We start from the raw sequence: 21,612 nt of genomic DNA, 5'->3' as shown, positions 1-21,612 counted from the left end.
GTATATCAAATTGACCATTTCATATAAAAATAGCATTATCGTCATCATTCATTTATGATGGAGAAATGCATTTTTCATTGAATAACTGCTATTCGTTACAAATACAAATGATTGTATAGCCAGTCAAAAATATATGTTTGATAACATTTTCTTTATTCAAAAAGTCAAAGTTTATCCTCGGACTTTCGTAAAGTATGCGCTCGATGCATTTGCGATCCTCTAACTATGTCTTAACATATGACGATAGCTCAATCTTTCGACTATCTTGGTCTGAATTAAAATGGCGTCCTCGTGTTTCGTTGTAGTATGGTGACTACATGTCAACATGTCACTTCTTAGAATTTGTGCCTTCGTTAAATGTATTTATCGGCGCAGTTTACCTGAAACTTGCACGCCCCGCTTACTTCCTGCGGAGTGCTGTCAGAGGTGCCTGACGATGAGAAATAACGCAATTGGACGACTAGCAGGTGAGTCGAACGCGATTTGGCCTTTTACGACCAATGTTACTGGATTAGGTTATTGATGATACTGTCTAATTCTAATCTAAAACGGTGTTGTCCACTTTTGTTTTTACGCTTAGTTGAAATTTTACATTTATTAAACAGGTATATAATAAATGAAGAGTGATTTCAACTTGGACAACTAAAAACCCACTTATTTCGCATTTATCATGGATTTTTATGATTCCAATAATTCCGTATTTTATTGTTGTTGTTGGGTTTTTTGTTTGTTTGTTTTCTTTTTAACCCAGATACTCGTTTGCAGCTGCACCGAAGAAATATTTCATTCTCAACCCGAAAGACAGAAAATGCGAAGAAACGTTTGGTGGAACAGTCTGAGCTCTTAGATGGTGAGATATTTTACACATTTAGGTGTTTGGTGCCAGTCGTGGAATAACAATAATTAAAAAAAATCTGTTATTGTGGAACGTGAAGCCTACATTACAGAGGGGAGCAGTTTGTCAGTACGGATGGTTTGCAGACGAACCGCCGAATGTTTAAACATTGACAAGAGTATGACCGACAGTAGATTGCAACATAAGATTTTGTCAATCCATTTCATGCGTCGTTGTAATTATCACCACCTGTGTCACCTGCCACTGATGTTAAAATCACCTCACCCAGTTATATCCTCCAAAATTCTGAGAAATGTTTGTACAAGGCTATACAAACATTTCTTTTCTTCTTCTTTTCTACTTGTGTGCATAGAAGTGTACACACATCTAAATAGGCAGCATACATTCACCCAGGAATAACTGAGTACTTGAGCAAGAGCCATCGCTAAGAGAAAAATGAATTGCACTGAGCAACAGTTTTCCTCATTGAAGGTTGCCAAAATTGCTGAAATGTCAAGTCTTGTGCTATATTTAAGAGTCATGGTCAACTGCATAGTGCTCACAATTTTGCTCAGTGCATTCATTGTGTAGACCTAACGTACAGTTTATCATCAAGTAATAGGAACATTTTTGTGTTGTATTGCTTTTTTTTTGCCTGATTCACAACGTTGTGTGTATATGCTTCCTAGTGGACGTGATTACTAATTGCACTGATGTGTGTTGTTTTAGTGGATTGAGATTTACATCTATTTTACTGATTATAATCACTCAGAAGGGAATATGTAGTGCACACCTCGCACATAGAATCAAATGACTCACATGCAGGTTAAGGAGAGACATTAGAGAGAAAGGCGCATGCCAACCGTGCTGCACCTCTTGAGCTGTGCGTATGGAATGTGCCTTATGTAAATGCCCTTTAACAGTAGTCAGGAAGCAGCTCAGCATATCTTCAACAACTAGTTGCTGTTTTCTATGTATTTCTTGCTGTGAGACTTGAACTTGACAGCAGGGATGAACACTGGTGGGGGGGGGGGGGGTCACAAATAAGGTAACAAATAAGGTAAACATTCACACATTTTCATTTATAAGCTATTTATGCAGGAATGTTACTGATTATTATCTCCCCCCCCCCCCCCTCCCCATTTGCTACTCCCAAGTGCTCGAAGCTAGGATTCAACAACTGCAACCTGATGGCCTTATCAATGTCCAAAAAGCAAAAGTACAATTTCTTCTTGCCCACTCATTTGAGGGACACATCTCCACTGCCAGAACTTCCAGTAATACCCCTCAGGAGAGGTCCAACGTTTTCAAATTGCCACAGAACATCCTCAAGTCCTCAAAATCTCAGCACACTCGTTGGATGGCAAAATTGACTAGAGAGAAGAAAAATGGCCTGAAAAACCGGCAGCACCTTCGAGAGAACCTGCAGAAGAATGTCACGGAGAAAGCGACAGGAAAGCATACGGGTACTAAAGTTACCCATAAACCTCCTAAAACTCGTTTCAAAACACTAGTGAGTAAAAAGACTGTTGCCTTGGCTGAGGAGAACAACATGATTTCCAACATTCAGTCTGGTGTCTCTCAAAATGGCCGCCAAACCAAACAAAGGGACTCAAAAAATAAATCTCAGAATGCAAAGAAGCAGATGACCGATGAGGAACTTGCACAGTTGGAGGAGCTGGAGAGACGCCTCAGCCAGCAAGACAGCTCATGGTCCTGCTCAAGTCAATGGGAGCTTCCTCTGCAAGCCAGAGAAGGAAATGTGGAGAACACCCGCTCTTGCATCAACTCTTGGCTTGAGGCGTGCGTGTTTGTGGGGGAACTTGACCGAGCACAAAGTTTCCTGCTCAGCCAGCACAAAATTCAGAGTCGACGGGTCGTTCTCGACACAGACGTTTACAACATTCTGCTGCGAGTTTGGGCTAAAAAGGTAATTGTGAAAAAAGTTATGCTCACTTTCAGTGACGTTACAACCAACCTTGTTCACTGTGGGGGAGGAAGTATTAAATAGCGCCACCCAAAATGGGCAAAAATTTGAAATGATTTTAACTTAATTTTATTGTAGAATTGACTTATTTTGTCATTGTAACACATTCATTCAATAAATATTAAAGTCAGGGTGTGCCAAAAAAATTGATTCACATAAGAATCAGATTCTCATTTACTATCATTTAAATTAATTTAAAATATCCTTAAATCAAAATGATAGATAAAAAGAAACCAATCTGCTTCCTGTCTGCTTCCGTAATATAGTAGTAGGCGCGCTGTGCCCCATGACTTCACAACGCAGCCCGTTTTGCAGGATGTGCAAAAGGAGGACATTTAATAACCCTGTCATCATTGAAAGCAGTCTTGCCAAATTTTGTTGAACTCACGTGACTCACAAATGCCACACGGTCATGAATGTGAATGCAACATTTTACTCTGCTGCTAACAAATGGAGTTTTACTGTCATTGATCTGATGATTGTGTAAACTTTAAAAGAGACTTTTCCTTATCATGGGTCGTAATCCATGTTCGAAGCTGTGATAAATTATTCTATCCCCCTCCTGCTAAATTATTCTACAATGACAGGAATAGCATTAGGTCATGTCTTTTTATTCTTTGTTTTTCCCTGCTCACAGGCGATTCTTCTCGTTACAATGCCGTTTTATGTTGTGCGCGCCCACGTGGATATAATGAGCTAACCAGGAAAAATGTTCAGACAGAAGACAAAGCAAACAATGCCCAAAAAACAAAAGAAAATATCACAAAATAAAATACAAAACAATGTAAGCATACTACAAACTAATATATAAACACATATCACTCACATACATATAAATGAATGAAAATACTGTTTATACTAAATGTTACAATTGTGAAATTATCATGTATCTTGTTCAACCTTTTTTTTTCATTTTATTTTATCCTGTAAAAGGTTTACAATTTATAGCTTTCTTCAAAGGGTAGCAGTTATCCACATACTAATTTTGTGGAAATGGGCATGTTCCTTACGAATCAAAACAATAAATAAATAAATAAAAAATCTGACTTGCAAAGCATACTGAAGTAGTATCTTTCTTTGCACATCTAATGAGTAAAGCAGAAATAATTTTTAATTGAATCGAATTGTTTGTTTTGAAAATCGTTTTGAATCAAAACTTGGCTGAAATTAATTGTAGACCCAAGAATCAGAATCAAGTCGTGAGATAGTCAAAGATACCTACCCTTAATAAAAAGGCAATTTTCTCTTTTGTAGGGAAACTTGAATCAGGTCAGCTGCTTGTTTATGCTCTTGGAAGAGGCGGGCCTACGCCCAAATATTGGCTCATATTGTGCTGCTTTGGAATGTATGGGCCGCAGTGCTTACTGTTCTCCCCAAGTTATCATCAGGTATGGATACACAAACTTCAGTGGGTAACATGCGTAGTTTTGAACTATGGCGCACAGTACCAAAATTTACCAGCAAGTGTCATGGTTTCCTCAGTTTTTAATGTACTATTTGCTTTATTCAGGCTGGCCAATGCAATGTTTATGCATGCCTTCCTATGTTGCACAGTGAATGATTGCTTTATGTTTGTGGAGTTGTTATCAAGCAGGTCTGACTTGACCACATGCTACAATTGCTCCAATACACTGCCCTTCATGAAAGCTTTGTTTTAACATTGACAAAACACGTGTGCCGATGAGTGTAACCAGCCACAATTGGACCTTTTAAATCTGTTGCTTGATGCTGGTTGTCTCTAGAGTTGTCTTAATTTCAAATTAAAGTGCTTATATATTTCCCCATACAAGGCTCAAAACAAGCAAGTTTGCATTGCTGCTTACGATGTAGGTTATGGACTTTGTGTCTAATCTGAAGACAGAAAATTGCCAAGCCGAGCCCACCGATGGTTCCAAATGGTTTTTGAACAAGCTCTTACAAGCATATTCCTGCTGAATGACGATCCTGCTGGAGCAAAATCTATTAAGATCGCTGTCAAAAAGAAGTATGTGTGTTTAACCATTTCTATCCGGAAAAGTTACACCTTGTGAATGTAATTGTAATGTGTGTATAAATTGTTTTCATGTGAATATGACTCAAAAGAAAAAGGTATTATTAATAATAGAAAATGATAGATTCTGATGATAGATTTTGAGTGAGCAATAATAGAGTTTGAGCACAAAAAAGATTTTGCTCGCTCATGATACCCCTCCATCTCTCCATACCGCTTGCTCTATGCTCAGGTTTGTCCCATCTTCGTACTTAGCTTGGCACACGTTACGAATATGCTACAAAGCCATCCAATCAGAGCTATCAAGAGTGCACTCCGGTTGGCTGTTTGGTCTCCAATTAGATCACTTTTTCAATTTAGCTGGAAAAAGCAAAATACAGTAGTTCGCATCCCACGGGCTTGGACAGGACAAGGTGGACTTCTTTGAAACAATGATCGTCATCCTATCAAGAATAATAAATACTGTTTGTACATTGTTTCCAAAGGGAGAGCGATAGGTTGCGTGAGAGAGGGAGGGGGTGTCATGAGCGAGCACTGTGATACTTTGAGCGAGCAATATACTTTTCAGTGCTCAAAATCTTTCATTGATCGCTCACGATCGTGGCACAAACACAAAATTCCATATTGATGCTGCCAGGAGAGGTCCTTAGTTGGGAATCCTCATGAGGGATTCATGCACAGAAGAGATTTGTACCCATTGGCGGCGATCCACACGAGAGATTCCTGCACAGAAAAAAAAATCATATCCACAGACGGCATCCACACGAGTGATTCGTGCACGGACGTAATGTCGTCTCCCATGCAGAGCTGTAGTTGTGCATGTGAGGGTTGTCTTCAAAAGACTTTGCACTCCCAGATTTTGTATTTGTAGTCACATAAAAACGAAAAATCGAACACACACAAATTAGAGTCATACTCACTCGAAAACTATTCAAACACACAGTCTTCCTCGCACGTAAACAATTTAAAAACACAATTTAGAGTTGTGCTCACAAGCTATCGGGTTTACGGGTCGCTTCATGAATTTCATCCGGCGTTGGAGACAAGTGCCAACCACATTATGCAAGTAAATTGCTGTGGCAGCTACTAACAGGACAAGTTAAAAAGTCATAATATTTTGTGTGTATGTAATTCCTAAATACTGGCATTAGGATAAAAACTTGCATTGTTCAACTTATAATGTAACTCCATTTCCTGTGCTGTAGTCATCATTGCCATTACAGGTATTATTCTATAGTGAGCCCAAAAGCCCTCCTAAAATCCAAATGAAACCTAACAACTTGTAGCATTAGTGTTTTAAAGTTTCACTAGCTTACAGTACAGTAATGACAACTCGCATTACTTTTTATGGAATAGTTTTTTCATAAGATTTTGGTTGAACTACAAATGTTCTAACAACTTAATTCCATTGCTCCCCCATTCATTTGTATGCCAGCCATTAGCCACAGTTAAGCAATATCTGTGGTGTGCAGTCCAATCTTGGCGACGGTGTTCTTTGCAATGGACCAGGATGAGATTCGCTTTAATCAACATTGTGTTGATGCTATCAGCTTGACGTGCAGTCCAATCATGGCAACTGTGTTCTCTGCAATGGACCAGGATGAGATTCTCTTTGAATCAACATTGTGTTGATGGTATTAGCTCCCATGAGCCTCTGGATATGGCTCACATTCATTGAGCCCTGTGCCAATGCAAGCGCAATGATATTCTGCAGCTGTCATTTTTAAGCCCACAACGAACCATGCCACATTATGCGTGTGTGTTTTTGTTTGCAGGTGCTTGAACCAGATGAAGGAGGATGGCCTCTCTATGGACGATGTCTTCAGTCAGTGTGTCTTCCACCTTGATGAAAGAGAGATGGTGCTGAAGGCCATACGCTTCATCCACCCAGACTACCAGCCCACCTCAAAACTCGCCTCAAGCCAAAGCCCTCCTTTGTTGGTTCAGGACTTTTACACAAAGGTACCTGGACTCCTCTCTTATTGTATTACATATATACATGAATAGCTTACGGGAGAAAAAAAAACAAGAAATGAATGTCCCTTTTTTTAATTTGTCTGTGACATTGTGAGGTTTGTAACATTGTGATATCTGCCGAATGTTGGAAACTATTAGCAACCATTTGCAGCTCCATTGTGACTGATTGAGACTTTTTGAGACTGCCAAGGGTAGCAGGAACATCCAGACCCAACCCTATATGAAAAGGGTGTGTTTTCCCCAGCTTTGATTTTCAGCTGAAGAAATGCATTTCACTTTGTTTGAAATGAATATATGTGAGGAAGTGACTCAAAATGCTGCTGCTTAGGAAGCGCTTTGGTTGGCTACCGCTGCAGATATCATACCCCCAAAAAATTCAAGACGGACAATAAAGGATGAGGTCTGACATAACATGAGTGTTTATTCCAACCACATAAAACAAATAGAACACTTTTAGTGTTCACAAAAACCCATTGTTGTTTGGTTTACTCCAACAGGACTCTTGATAGAAATGATTCAAGTTTAAAGTATTGCCTAATTCCACTAAAACAGGAACTTAAAAAAAGAAATAAAACATAACATTGGATCTCTAAGCATAGCAGATTTGGCCATTTGTTTAAACAACAATTTGCATGTTACTTAGAAAATAACAAACACTGTTGTTCAAAAATGATTTAGTTTCATTTCCCTTCTGATTTAAAGATGTAAATATTACACGCAATATTTATATTTTTATTACAAATTGAACAAATATAAATATATCGACCTGATAGAGCCTATTCATAAGGAGTGTCAAATATACAGCGAGACAAGATGATGCTGTGAAGCAAAAATTTGTAAGTCTGAACAAACCCATTAGTCCGCTCTCTATAATACTGAAATGTACTTGCATTAACAAGTACGTCGTCCCAAGCTGTTGTCAGCCGCAACTCTCCTTGTGCTCACTAACAACTGATTCAGTTCTCTATCACAGGCTTCATCTTGCCTGACAACAAACGTTACAATATGCAAAAAAATCTTACTTTTGCAAGCAATGCGAAGACCAACACTGAAATTTACAAAATAGGAAAGAAAAAAGGTTAACGATTCAATTGTCCCAAGATGCTTTCAGCTGCTACTCAAGTGGCCTTATTTTGGCCAATTCCTGCAATCAATCTCTGTTGGTGACGAAGATGAATATACAGGAATAGTGGCGGGAGCAATGTCTTCAACAGTATAACACAGGTGCATCTTTCTCACTGGGTGGTAGCCTGCGGCTGGGACTTTGTCGTGCAACTCCACAATCACGTCGCCTTTTTTGTTTTTCGGCCGGCACGTTGACTGCTCTTGATGGCTGCGTGATGTGTTAGGCATGTAAAAACAGACTACCAATGTCTTCCCCATTGCATTGCTTCACTACCTCACTATTTGAGAAAGACTGCCTTAATTGTTTACCACGTTAGGCGTCCCCATGCTCCCCTTCAAATAGAAACCTCCTTTTTTCACCCTCGGGAGGGCGAAAAAAAAAGAGGGGGTGCTTAAAAAAAGAGGATGTAATTACATTCACTGAGACTGATCGCTCCAAGTTTACCCTAAAACTCATTACAGCAACATAAACTGCCTGCATAGCAGTCATTGCATTGACAGACTAAGGTTTTGGGTTTCACCACTGTTGCTAAAAAATGTTATTTTTAACCATTATTGATCCAAGTAAAGCAATTGAGAACCGATTGTGATTTCCAATGCAAGTGAACAGACCCAAGTGATTTTTATCTCTCCTCTGCCCAATCTCCCCCACCTTGTCTTACTTCTAAACTTTTTTTATTCATTCCATTCAAAGCATTGTATCTGTAGTCTTCATTTCATTCTTGCATGATTTGCTTTGTCTTTTATTTCACGATGTCTTTCTTGACCAACAAGATTTTTTTTTGTTTTTTTTTGTTTCATAATTCACAACTGACGTCATTGGCGACCCAACGGCTGAAACGTTGCCCAAATTAACTGGCTCACTCGATAGCGGAATATCAAACAGGAGGCTCAGGAGACCATGGCGGTATCAGAAGCTCAAGCTCATTAGAATACTGTTTACTCTATGTCCACATGCTCATGTGAAATGTAGCTGGATTTTGCTTCAACTTAGTCATTTCTCCTTCGGTCCTATACAAACAAAATAAATAATAATAAGATAAAATACTATGCATGATCTCTTATGACCTGCAACTACAACATCAGATTCATTTTACTGTGTGTGTACGTGTGTGTGTGTGCGTGTGTGTGTGTTTTCAGAGAGCCAACCACCATTACCCGAAGCTGGATTTCACTCGAGCCGAGCTCCAGGAACATTTCAAATTCCAGCTCAACATGGAACAGACTTGCACAGTCACCATTGACTCTGTGGAGGCAGCAAAGCCAGTCACAGAAAACATGGCTAAAATGGTAAGCCACCATTCCACTGTATCTAAACTTTGTTCAGACTTCAGCTACATCAACAGATTTGCTCACAAAATTTAGAAAAGACAAATGATAGCCGCTGTATGAATTTATAGGCTTAAGTCCTTGGCATGAAAGAAGATAAGGAGGTGGTCTTTATCTTAAGACCGAAGCATCATGCTGAGGATGATTGTCTGTTCTTCTGCCTCCTCTCTGCCTATTTACAACAACATGTGCTGGGCTGCGTTTAATGAGTTACACAGCACATCCTTGTAGGGTTGTAATCTACTCCCCCTCCAACTCCCACTTTTACACCCACAGGGTGTACATTGTATACGGTTTAATCATTTAAGATTAAATAAAATATGTGTACTGCAGTAATACAGTGGACCCCCGTGTTACAACGTCCCTGATTTACGTTATTTTCGTGTTGTGACCTAGAATACTGAGTTTTTTCTTCCCCTCTTTATGAAATTTTCCTGCATTTGCAACAAAAACAACTGTCATGACCCTAGGGCTTTGACTGTATTTGTGTTGTTTTGCCTACATCTGCTGGCGTTTTTAGGTAATTGCACTTACTTACTATTGCCGTCTAACTGCTTCCATGCAACGCGTAACTACAATGCTGGTTTGCTATTGGTCGACGTCACCTCATTGATATGGTGGTCTGCTATTGGTCGGCCTCACATGTTTCAAAATGGTGGAACGGTAAAACTTTGTTCGACTGTGAGTGGTTACAAAACCATATTTATAGTGCATTTCACTGCTTAATTCAAAGTTGAAACGGTTAGCCAGGGGTCCCAAGATTGCTCCTGATGCGGCATGGCTTAGAGTGGTAGAGTGGTTGTCTCCCAGCCGAAAGGCCGTGAGTTCGATCCCCCGACCATCACCAATTGTTTGCAGGTGTATATATATATAGATATATATATATATATATATATATATATATATATATATATATATATATATACACACACACATATATACATATATATATATATATACACACACACATATATACATATATATATATATATATATATATATACACACACATATATACACATATATATATATATATATATATATATATATATATATATACATATATATATATATATATATAATATTCAATATTGCAAGAAAAAATAACTTTTGCAAATAGAGTTTTGCTGTCATATCTCAGATGAAAGAAGATAAGAAACTATTGTTTGCCATTAACAATGTGGTTTATGACAAGCAATGTCATTTTAGAGGGCATTGCTGCTGGAACAACAGACTCAGTGGCGCAAGGCCCTCCTCCAGGCTTTCAAGGAGTGCAAGATCATTATGGGGAAGACCAATACCAAGAACTTTAGACTCAACCTCTATCCCTACCTCTGTCTCCTCAAGGACAATGATTATGTGGACATGATGATACAGGTAATGCAGACAGTGGAGGGTCATGGCATATTGGTTGGTGATTAGTTGACTCAAATGACCAAATTATTGCTCTACTAGATTGTTGCCAGCCTGCCTCCCAGAGGAGAATCCCTAACGACATTAGCCAAAGATTTGGGCAGCCGCATTTACAACAAGTACTCCGTCCACCAGAAATACAGAAATCAGATGGTGGAAAAACTGGGCATCATTTACAGTGCTTACATAGACCTACTAGCCAAAGACGTCAAGGTACACAAAAAAGAAAAAGCTAAGGTTTTTACCAGAACAGTTAAAAGTCCAATCCGATCTCCAGCAAATGCTGTTTAGGCTCACAGTATATGGCTGGATTGATTAAAAAAAAATTGCATTTGAGTGAGCTAACTCTTTGTCAAGGTATGAATTGTAATCGAAAAAATCTCAGACAAAATAATAGTGTTGAAAATGGATAAATAAAGTTAGTATCCCTTTAAAACTTAGCTGTTAGGGTCACAAAGTGGCTCAATGTTTTGTGTAAATTGTGATAGCAACTGCTATGTTGGTCAAAAAAGCTTGTATGCAGCATTTCCAGTATCTGCATTGGCATCTTCTTTTCCTCTTGCAAATAAAAATACAAAAAAAAACATGAGAAACACTGGTGTTTTCCAGAAAATACACGTTTTAGGAATCATGCCATTACTTCTAAATAAACTATTATTGACCTTCTTTCAGGCATACACTGTGCTTCCCAGGGAGGAGTGGTGCAAGCTGGAAGCTGAACACCCTTCGGGGCCCACGCTCCAGGGTTGCGAATCCTCCTGGCCATACATAATTACTCTGGAGCTGGGAACGTATCTGCTGGACCTGATGGTCAAGAACCTGAAAATCAATAGTGACATCCTGAACCCAGCCTACGAGAGGAAACACATTCCCATTCTTTACCACATGTACACTTTTCGCAGCAACAGACAGGTATCACTCTCCTAAATATATTTTGAGAGCTTGTGTCATGTTCTTCAGAGCACAAACTAGTTTAACTAACTAGTAAACGAGTAGGACAGCGTGTATCATTTCTCCTTGACAAAGGTTTTAATAAACCTATAGCTATATTTACAAAATGTTTAACTATTTGTGTAATCACTGAATTGTGTGCTAAGGCTGACAGACGAAGTTAGAAAGAAACCTTCAGAAACCTTCATGGACCTTGATGTTTGCAGATAGTCAGGATCACCTGTTAGACGTTTGCAAGAAAAAAGGAGAAAAGATGTTCTTTTTCAGCTCATGCATGAGGAGAATGGAAAAGGACTGCACAAGTACAATTCTACTGCGCTCTGAAGCAGCCTCTCAGAACCCCCTCTTTTTTATTCAGAAGTCACTAATAACGTGAAGGTTCACGCCCTAGAAAGAAAAAACACAACCAAAACACAGTATATTGGTCCTATGTGTGTGTATGATTAGTACATGTGTGGCAAAGCCTTTTCTGTGTCCAGACATTCTGAAAGCTATTTTTTAGATAGCAAATGAAATCTGTCTGCAGTTGTGCTTGAGCAGGCTGGTCTGAGCTGTCCTTCCCACGGCAAAGTTCAATACAGCAGCATTCTCACGGCAACCTTCTCATAGCAAACCTTGTTTGTTTTATTGCAAGCAGTGCATCCACTCGCGGCAAAGCATTTCTCACGGCAAAGCATTTCTTCATTGTAAGCAGTTACAGTGGGCCCCCGTGTTCCGACTTTAATCAGTTCCGTGGTTGGGGTCGTAAGGCGAATTCGTCCTTTGACAGGAAATCCAAACCTATGTTAAATAGCTAATGCGTTTAGAACCCCAGGTAAAAACATCAAAATTGTACATACATATTAAAAATTGGTACCAAAATAGTATAGTAAGTGCTTCGTATATATAATATACATGTATACAATCAGAAAACATCGTAAATAAAAAATATAGAACACATTTATTTACCTTTTGAGTGGCACTTGTTATGCCCATATTCCCTAATAAGGGTTATCTCCAACATCGTATCCATATAAATCATTTTCTCTCTTTAACATCACTAGCAATCTTGGGACCCATGGCTAACCCTTTCAACTTTGAATTAAGCAGTAAATGCACTATAAATATGGTTTTGTAACCACTCACAATTGAACAAAGCTTTACCGTTCCGCCATTTTGAAACAAGTGAGGCCAACCAATAGCAAACCACCATTTCCGTGAGGAGACGCGGACCAACAGCAGACCAGCATTGTAGTGACGCGTTGCATGGAAGCAGTTAGACAGCAATAGTAAATAAGTGCAATTACCTAAAAACGCCAGCAGATGGAGGCAAAACATCAAAAATGCATCCAACCTCCTTAGGGTCATGACAGTTGTTTTTGTTGAAAATGTCATTAAGAGGGGATGAAAAAACTCAATATTCCAGGTCCCAACATGAAAGTAACGTAAAATCAGGGACATTGTAACACGGGGGTCCACCATATATTGATTGTAGCAACTGTATAATCACTATTTTTACAATTATTACAGATGATGGAGTGAGCTATATAGTCAGAGTAGGCAACATGTGGAGGAGAGGCTAGAGTGGTGGAGTTTGGTCCTGGAAAAGAGGAATGAAGGTTAGTCCCAGCAATTCATGTGAATGAGAGAGACCCAAGTTCAAGAATGAAGATAAAGGGAGAAGAGATAAAAAAATGTGGATGATTTTAAGTATCTAGGGTCAACAGTCCACAGCAATGGAGAGTGTGGAGAAGAGGTGAATGAGCCTCTGCAGGCAGGCTAGAACGTGTGAAGAAAAGTGTTAGGTATGATGTGTGACCAAAGAGTTTCAGCTAAAATGAAAGGAAAGGTGCATAGGATGTGGTGTGACCAGCGCAATGGCCGTTGAGGAAAAGACAAAAGGCAGAGCTGGCAATAGCAGAGGTGACGATGCTGAGGATTTCTTTGGGAGGGACCGAGATGGATAGAGTCAGGAATTAATACATCAGAGGGACAATACATACAGTATTAGAGTTTTGGGAGATAATGTCATAGATGCCAGACTGAGATGGTTCGGACATGTCCAGAGATGAAATAGTGTATATATGTATGTATATATATACAGTCGGCCCCCGGTTTACAAAAACCCTCTTTTACGAACATTTCGACTTACGAGCGTGGTCCGCGGAGTTTTTTTGTCCCCCACTTACGCACAGACCATTCGCCTTACGAGCAGTCTGACATGCCGGCCATTGTGTTTGTTCCTATATTTTCGCTTTGCCACGTCATCAAAATCAGTAGTTAAAACTTGTCACGTCAACGTAGAACGATATTGCTCTTACAATGTCACAGTCACGGTCTCAGTCACAGTGTCAGTCACGGTCTCACTCATGGAGATGTTATTGGCCGGCGTCACGTCAATCACAGAAATGCCGATATGCTATTGGCCAAACGCCTTTATCTTGCTTGATGGCACAGCTGGTCGGGACGGAAGGAAGGAGAGAAAATGAGTCAAAAACGGAAGGAAGGAATGTTGTGAAGACTTTGCAAACTTTATCTGTTAGACATGGCTTCTAAAATTGTAAGTGGCGGTAAAGGAAGAAGTAAGAGGATGATGACAATAGAAACTAAGCAGGAGATAATAAAAAAAAATACGAAGGAGGCGCGTGCATAGTTAACCTTGCTCGTGAGTATGGACGGAACCGCTCGGCAATCTTCTAAGGGCAAGACTTTCCTTGCCGGGGGACGGACCTCGGTCGACAACAAAATGGAGAGGCTTCTTCTATTATGGATTAAAGAGCAGGAAATTGCCGGTGATATGTTTTAGTTTGAGAAAAGTTCTTGTTTAAGAAAATAAATAAATAAATTCTGCAGGTTGGTCTCTGCTCACATCCGGCTCCACACAGCTTCTCACCCTATCTCTAAGGGAGAGCCCGGACACCCTGCAGAGGAAACTCATTTCGGCCGCTTGTATCCGGGATCTTGTTCTTTCGGTCACGACCCACAGTTCGTGGCCATAGGTGAGGGCAGGAACGTAGATTGAGTGGTAAACAGAGAGCTTCGCCTTTCGGCTCAGCTCTTTCTTCACCACGACAGAACGGTGCAGAGCCAGCATGACAGCAGACGCTGCACCGATCCGTCTGTCGATCTCACGCTCCATCCTACCCTCACTCGTGAACAAGAACCCGAGATACTTGAACTCCACTTGGGGCAGGACCTCATCCCCGACCCGGAGAGGGCATCCCACCCTTTTCCGACTGAGGACCTTGCTCTAAGATTTGGAGGTGCTGATCTTCGTTCCAGTGAGAGTTGGAGGTCACGACCTGAAGAAGCCAACAGCACCACATCATCTGCAAAAAGCAAAAATGCAATGCTGAGGCTCCCAAACCGGACACCCTCAACGCTTCGGCTGTGCCTAGATATTCTGTCAAAGGTAATGAACAGAATCGGTGACAAAGGGCAGCCTTGGCGGAGTCCAACCCTCACTGGAAACAAATTTGACGATGCGGACCACGCTCTAACATCGGTCATACAGGGACCGAACAGCCTGTATCAGGGCGTCCGGTACCCCATACTCCTGAAGCACCCCCCACAGAGATCCCCAAGGGACACAGTCGAACGCCTTCTCCAAGTCCACAAAACACATGTAGACTGGTTGGGCAAACTCCCATGCACTCTCGAGGACCTTGCTGAGGGTGTAGACCTGGTCCACTGTTCCACGGCCAGGACGAAAACCACACTGCTCCTCCTGAATCTGAGACTCGACTTCCTGACGGACACTCCTCTCCAGCACCCCGGAATAGACCTTACCGGAGAGGTTGAGGAGTGTGATTCCTCTGTAGTTGGAACACACCCTCCGGTCCCCCTTCTTATAAAGGGGGACCACCTCCCCAGTGTACCAATCCAGGGGCACCGTCCCCGATGTCCACGCGATGTTGCAGAGGCGTGTCAGCCAAGACAGCCCTACAGCATCCAGAGCCTTCAGGAACTTCGGGCAGATCTCATCCACACCCGGGGCCTTGCCACCAAGGAGTTTTTTGACCACCTTAGTGATCTCAGTCCCAGAGATGGGAGAACGCACCACGGCGTCTGAAGGCTCTGCTTCCTCAGAGGAAAACGTGTCGGTGGGATTGAGGAGGTCTTCGAAGTATCTTGCCCACCGGTTCACAATGTCCTGAGTTGAGGTCAGGAGTGCCCCATCTCCACTGTACACAGTGTCAATGGTGCACTGCTTCCCCCCTCCGGATGGACGCCGGATGGTGGACCAGAATTTCTTCGAAGCCGTCCAGAAGTTGCTTTCCATGGCCTCACCGAATTCCCCCCATACCCGAGTTTTTTCCTTGCCGAAGCCGCACTTTGCTTGGCCAGCCGGTACCTGTCAGCTGCCTCTGGAGTCCCACAAGCCAAAAAGGCCCAATAGGACTCCTTCTTCAGCTTGACAGCATCCAGCGGGTTCGGGGATTGCCGCCACAACAGGCACCAACCACCTTACAGCCACAACTCCGATCAGCCGCCTCGACAATGGAGGCGCGAAACATGGTCCACTTGGACTCAATGTCCCCCGCCTCCTCTGGGACGTGGGAGAAACTCTGCCGGAGGTGGGAGTTGAAACTCTTTCTGACAGGGGACTCTGACAGGGGACTCTGACAGACGTTCCCAGCAGACCCTTTACGATATGTTTTGGGCAACTCCACAGTGGAAGAGAGTCCAACCCCTCTCGAGAGGACTGGTACCAGAGCCCGATGTGTTTGGAGGCAAGTCCGACTATATCTAGTCGGAACTTCTCGCCCTCACACACCAGCTCAGGCTCCTTCTCCGCGTGAAAGGTGACATACCATGTCCCAAGAGCTAGCTTCTGTAGCCGGGGATCGGTGCGCCAAGGTCCTCACCTTTGGCCACTGCCCAGCTCTCTTTGCACCCGACCCATATGGCCCCTCCCACAGGTGGTGAGCCTTGTGAGGGGGGACCCACGTCGTCTCTATGGGCTGAGCCCGGCCGGGCCCCATGGGTGCAGACCCGGCCATTAGGCGCTCGCCAACGAGACCCACCTCCAGGCCTGGCTCCAAAGGGGGGACCCGGAGACCCGCGTCCGGGCGAGGGAAACGTGAGCCCATTTATTTTTATCATCATTTGGGGTCTTCCGAGCTGTGTTTAGTCTGGAACCTCACCTAGGACCTTTTTGCTATGGGTGACCCTCCCAGAGGCATAAAGCCCTAGGATCACTGGAACACGCAAACCTCTCCACCACAATAAGGTGACGGCTCACAGAGGGGAATACCTCAATTATAATTTTTTGACCTATTAGGACCCTTTTGCCTGAGACAGCTACAAATATATGTTAAATATGGCACACATTTAATTATCGGTAACATAAACATATGATGAAATTGATGTCTTTAAATTTAATCATTTAAATTGATTCTGGGAATTCTAAAAAAAGAAGTTATTTTTGTATCAACATTTTCAGTTAACCTCTGGCATTTGCTGAAAGCCGGTACCAGGACGGACTTTGAAAAGTGTTTTTACTTTTTTTCAGCAACAACCCTTTAATCTGTTCTTTGTTTTTTTGTTTTTTTTTTGGTGGGGGTGGGGGTCAAAGAATCCATATCAATTCAACCTTACTAATAATTACTGGAAGCATCCGAATGCACTTGATTTTGTTTTTCGTTTTGTCATTTTTAAGTCAGTGGCACCCTATGCACCCTATTATGCAGAACGTCAGGGTGAATTATAAAAGCGCTTCCACTCCTGCACACAGTATCCAGGCTAATCCCTTTTCTTCTCCTTTTTAATTGACCTCCTGATTTACTGCCACTAGGCTCTGCAGAAGGATGAAGTGACTGTTTCATGGGAAAGTGCGAGAAAAGAGTTGAGGGACTTGATGCACGACTAGTAGATAACTTAGCTTTCACCTTGAGCTTACGAGGCAGTTTTTGCCATCACTGCCTTTGCTGTGACTCTTCTGTCCATCTTCGCTGTCACTCTCTTTGGAGGTTAACTCATCAGGGGAGCTACCTAATGACTTGACGACACAGTATGACAGTCTGAGTCGTGCAACACAACATTGGCCTTATTTTATATATTAGAATTATTTGCTGTTAGTTTGCTATTTAAAAATGTATTAATTGTAATGCCATAGTCCGAAAAAAGTTTGCAAGTGTAAATCAGTTTTGTGGCTGTCCCATCAGTGGTACAGCCATAACGTGTGCATGTTTTGCTTGGCACAGTTTTCTTACCCATTTTAATAATTGATTTTTTCCTGGGTGCTTTCAACATAAAGTGCAAGATTAAAAGGATACTTATCTTGCGATTTTCAGCAGTGAAAAATTAATATTTTATCTGTAACGTAAAGTGATAAAACTATTTTCACGTATAAAATTTATTTTACTTGTCATTAGGGGTCGATGGACCATGTTTAGTCTGGTCCCTCACTTAGGACCTGTTTGCCATGGGTGACCCTGCCAGGGGCGTAAAGCCCCAGACAACTTAGCACCTAGGATCATTGGGAAGCACTAACCCCTCCACCACTATAAGGTGACTGCTCACAGAGGGGTAAATGCAACTGAAACTTGATACCCACTTTTCACACCAATAATCTTCCATCTGCTCTATTGATGTTGAGATTTTGGGGTGCTAATTTTTTATTTGTTTGAGTCTCGGAAATTTGACCTGCCCCCGAAAAATTGATCGATGTTTATAATTGAAGCTTGACACCCAATCAAAGAAAAGGGTTTTCTGAGTAAGACAAAATGAAAGAAGTGTGATAGTGTGAAAATACAACTTTCAGTAAATCTGTATAACTTCATTGCTCAACATTCTTCACACTTCTTCCATTTTGTCTTACTCAGAAAACACTCTTCTTTGATTGGGTGTCAAGCTTCAATTATAAATATCGATCAATTTTTCGGGGGCAGGTCAAATTTCCGAGACTCAAACAAATAAAAAATTAGCACCCCAAAATCTCAACATCAATAGAGCAGATGGAAGATTATTGGTGTGAAAAGTAATGTTGTCAGCAGAATACAGTGGTACCTCGGTACTCGACCATAATCCGTTCTGAGGTGGTGGTCGAGCACCGATTTGTTCGAACACCGAAACCAATTTTCCCATAAAAAATAATGGAAAGTATGTGTGCACAAGTAAATGTGCACAAGCAGTACATGATAAAGATAAAGATAAATAAAGCATTATAAACCATTTTGTATAATTTACTTACTGGCATACAGGAATGGATGTGGGGAGGACGAGAGGGAGTTACTCCTTCCATGATGACGCTAGCTAACTGCGACGCGAGGTCGGACACTCGTACACCACGTTCATATTTTGCTATAATTTCCTTCTTCGGTTCAATAGTGGTCCTCATTGTTTTCCTGTTTGCCTTCCCCTTATCACTGTCTTTCTTTGGATCCATTATTAAGGGCTAGAGCAACACGAAAAAGTTTAAATCCGGGAAGAAATACTCGAACAAACGTCTTACTCCGCTGGGGGTCTGAGTTGAACTGGCGCTTACCCGCTGGCCGAGAAGGGCCGAGGAGCGCGTTCGGGTCGGCTCGGCTCGGCTCGGCTAGTCGAGAACCGAAAATCTGTTCGAGGTCCGATGCATTATCTACTTGAATTTTTTGGTCGAGCACCGATTTGGTCGAGTATAGAGGCGGTCGAGTACCGAGGTACCACTGTAGGTCATATTTGAAAGGAAACCTTTTTTTCCAAGGGGCACTGCATATAATAAAATGGATCCATTTAAAAATGGAATGAGCTCCGCAAAATGCCATGCGGTGCTTATTCCATTTTTATTTATTTAGAAAATTCCACACAGCCACTTGTCACATAGCTCTTTATATTGGGAGTCAGGACTCAGAAACAACGGTGTAGTGCAGTAGAAAGGTGTGTCAAGTGAGCTGTGACGTCATGAAATGCTAACTGGAATAATTTCAAAGTAAAAGCATCCAAAGCATACAAATGTGTTTCCATATATTATTTGTTTGGTACAAATGTTGGTACAGTCGGCCTTCTCAGCGCGCTGGCGGGTTTGCTTTCATGAATCGCATTATCAAGCAGAACATTATTCTGTGTTTTCCAATGCAAATTTGGCACTGCAAGCCAAAAAAAATAACCAAAAAAAAACAGATCTTATGCAGGGACAAGAAATTTCATGCCATTCTTACCTTGTACAATATGTTGTCTCATCCCTACTCAATAAGTTAAATGTGCTTAGAATACATGGGACACCTCTACACATCAATGGAGATACCGGAATTTCATCAGTTTGATGGAATTGACTGCTACTTTAAGGACGGTTGCATGATTTGAAGCTTCCTTACATGCTCTGTAAATGGATTTCATTAACTTTGCTGTCTCCCCTCAGGTGGGTTTCATTAAGCCCCACCCCATTCTGACTCAGATGCAGCAGGAGGCTGTGGAAACTAAATTGACCTTTGACTCCTTCGTGATGCCCATGCACTGTCCTCCCATTCCCTGGACCTCGGCCAGGTTTGGTGCGTACCTGCTGACCCCTGCCAAGCTGATGCGCAGCATGTATGGGGCGAATCAGCACAATGAGTTGTTGGAGAGATGCCAGAACCTTGACCCTGTCCTGGACTCCCTCAACCAGTTGGGTAACTGTGCCTGGAAGATAAACAAACCTGTTTTGGACATAATCATCTCCATCTTTAATGATCAGGGTGACGAAAAACTAGACATTCCTCCTCCCATGTCAGAGGCACCCCAAATTCCTTTCTTCAACATGCAAGACCCTTCTTACACTGCAAGTGAGAAGGCTCACATGAAACGAGAGGTGATAAACGCCAGAAAGAAATGCAACGAGATGCACAGCTTGCGTATGGACGCTCTTTATAAACTATCTATCGCCAACAACATCAGGGACAAGGTCTTCTGGTTCCCACATAACATGGATTTCAGGGGACGCACGTATCCTTGTCCTCCATACTTCAATCACCTGGGAAGCGACGTGACCCGCTCCATCTTGTTGTTTGCAGAGGGGAAACCACTTGGGCCAAAGGGTCTAGACTGGCTCAAGATTCACCTAGTCAATCTGACAGGCTTGAAAAAGAAGAGCTCGTTGCAAGGAAGACTGGATTATGCCAACTACATCATGGAGGACATTCTGGACTCTGCTGACAACCCTATGAATGTGCGTATATTGAAATTGCTTTTTACTTCACATTCCTTAGAAGTAGAACTCTGGGATGTACAAAATAAGACATTACAAATAGTTTTTTTCAGCCTATGTCAATTTTTTTTTTTTGCATAGTAAAATTCCAAAAATGAATGTATAATCAAGTGTAGTCTTTTTCATCCTGCATTCATATTTTATCAAGAATTGATTCCTGTTATTAATGTAAAGATTTGTGTACTTCTGAACTATTAAAACCAAAGAAATGTTTTGGATGTTAGTTTATAAATATAATATAAAATTTGTATTGAGGGTACTGTGCCTCATACTTGTGTATGTCTCCTCAGGGTAAGAAATGGTGGATGAATTCAGATGAGCCATGGCAAACGCTAGCCTGCTGCATGGAGATCACTAACGCCGTGAGAACTTCAGACCCATCGCAGTTCATCTCACATTTTCCCGTGCACCAGGTACCATCAGTGTTTTCTGTCCATCTTTTTTTTTTAATGGAACCATAACATGAATCTAGGCCTTAGCCACAACATTTAGATTTTTACCGCCATTCATGTTTTCAGCTGCATTTTGAAAAGCCACTATTAACTGAGACCGCTCTTAAGGCTTTTGTAACATTTTATTGCGAGACTTGACAGTAAATTGCAATGGTTAGTTATGAGTGGACTTTTCAAAACAAAAGGCTTCTTTGTTTTCAGTTTTCCAACACACAAAATAGACTTGCATTAATGTAAAGTCCAATTCTGCTCAATTTTAGGTCTCATCATGTAGTTAGGGACAGCATTCTTTTCTTTTTGAAACTATTAACTCAACTGTTAGATCTGAAAATGATGAGAAAAAAAGAAAACAAAAAATCCCAGGTTTACTATCAAGCGGCAGACTATGACGTTTCTTGAACATTG

General features: G+C 41.5%; 1 protein-coding gene across 3 annotated transcripts in view; it reads left to right on the top strand.

The window, feature by feature from the left end:
- The first annotated feature begins 291 nt into the window (after positions 1-291).
- Positions 292-21,612, top strand: part of polrmt (polymerase (RNA) mitochondrial (DNA directed)) — a 101,026-nt gene continuing 79,705 nt past the window's right edge. Inside the window, exons 1-11 of one of the 3 annotated variants that reach the window (XM_088425521.1) lie at positions 292-467; positions 752-850; positions 1,993-2,765; positions 4,077-4,210; positions 6,588-6,774; positions 9,055-9,204; positions 10,591-10,620; positions 10,699-10,869; positions 11,329-11,568; positions 19,931-20,716; positions 21,046-21,168. In XM_088425521.1, the coding sequence (XP_088281647.1) occupies positions 326-467; positions 752-850; positions 1,993-2,765; positions 4,077-4,210; positions 6,588-6,774; positions 9,055-9,204; positions 10,591-10,620; positions 10,699-10,869; positions 11,329-11,568; positions 19,931-20,716; positions 21,046-21,168 (2,835 nt within the window). In that variant the 5' untranslated portion in view covers positions 292-325. Of the gene's footprint in view, positions 468-751; positions 851-1,992; positions 2,766-4,076; positions 4,211-6,587; positions 6,775-9,054; positions 9,205-10,452; positions 10,621-10,698; positions 10,870-11,328; positions 11,569-19,930; positions 20,717-21,045; positions 21,169-21,612 lie in introns of those variants that run through there. The other 2 variants (XM_088425519.1, XM_088425522.1) reach the window with 2 other exon arrangements.

The sequence above is a fragment of the Hippichthys cyanospilos genome, chromosome 10 (assembly GCF_059441005.1).
Source record: "Hippichthys cyanospilos isolate Australia breed blue-spotted pipefish chromosome 10, RoL_Hcya_1.0, whole genome shotgun sequence".
NCBI classification, from domain to species: Eukaryota; Metazoa; Chordata; class Actinopteri; order Syngnathiformes; family Syngnathidae; genus Hippichthys; species Hippichthys cyanospilos.
Note: the sequence above shows the minus strand (reverse complement) of the source record. Positions and strands in the feature narration are given on the sequence as shown.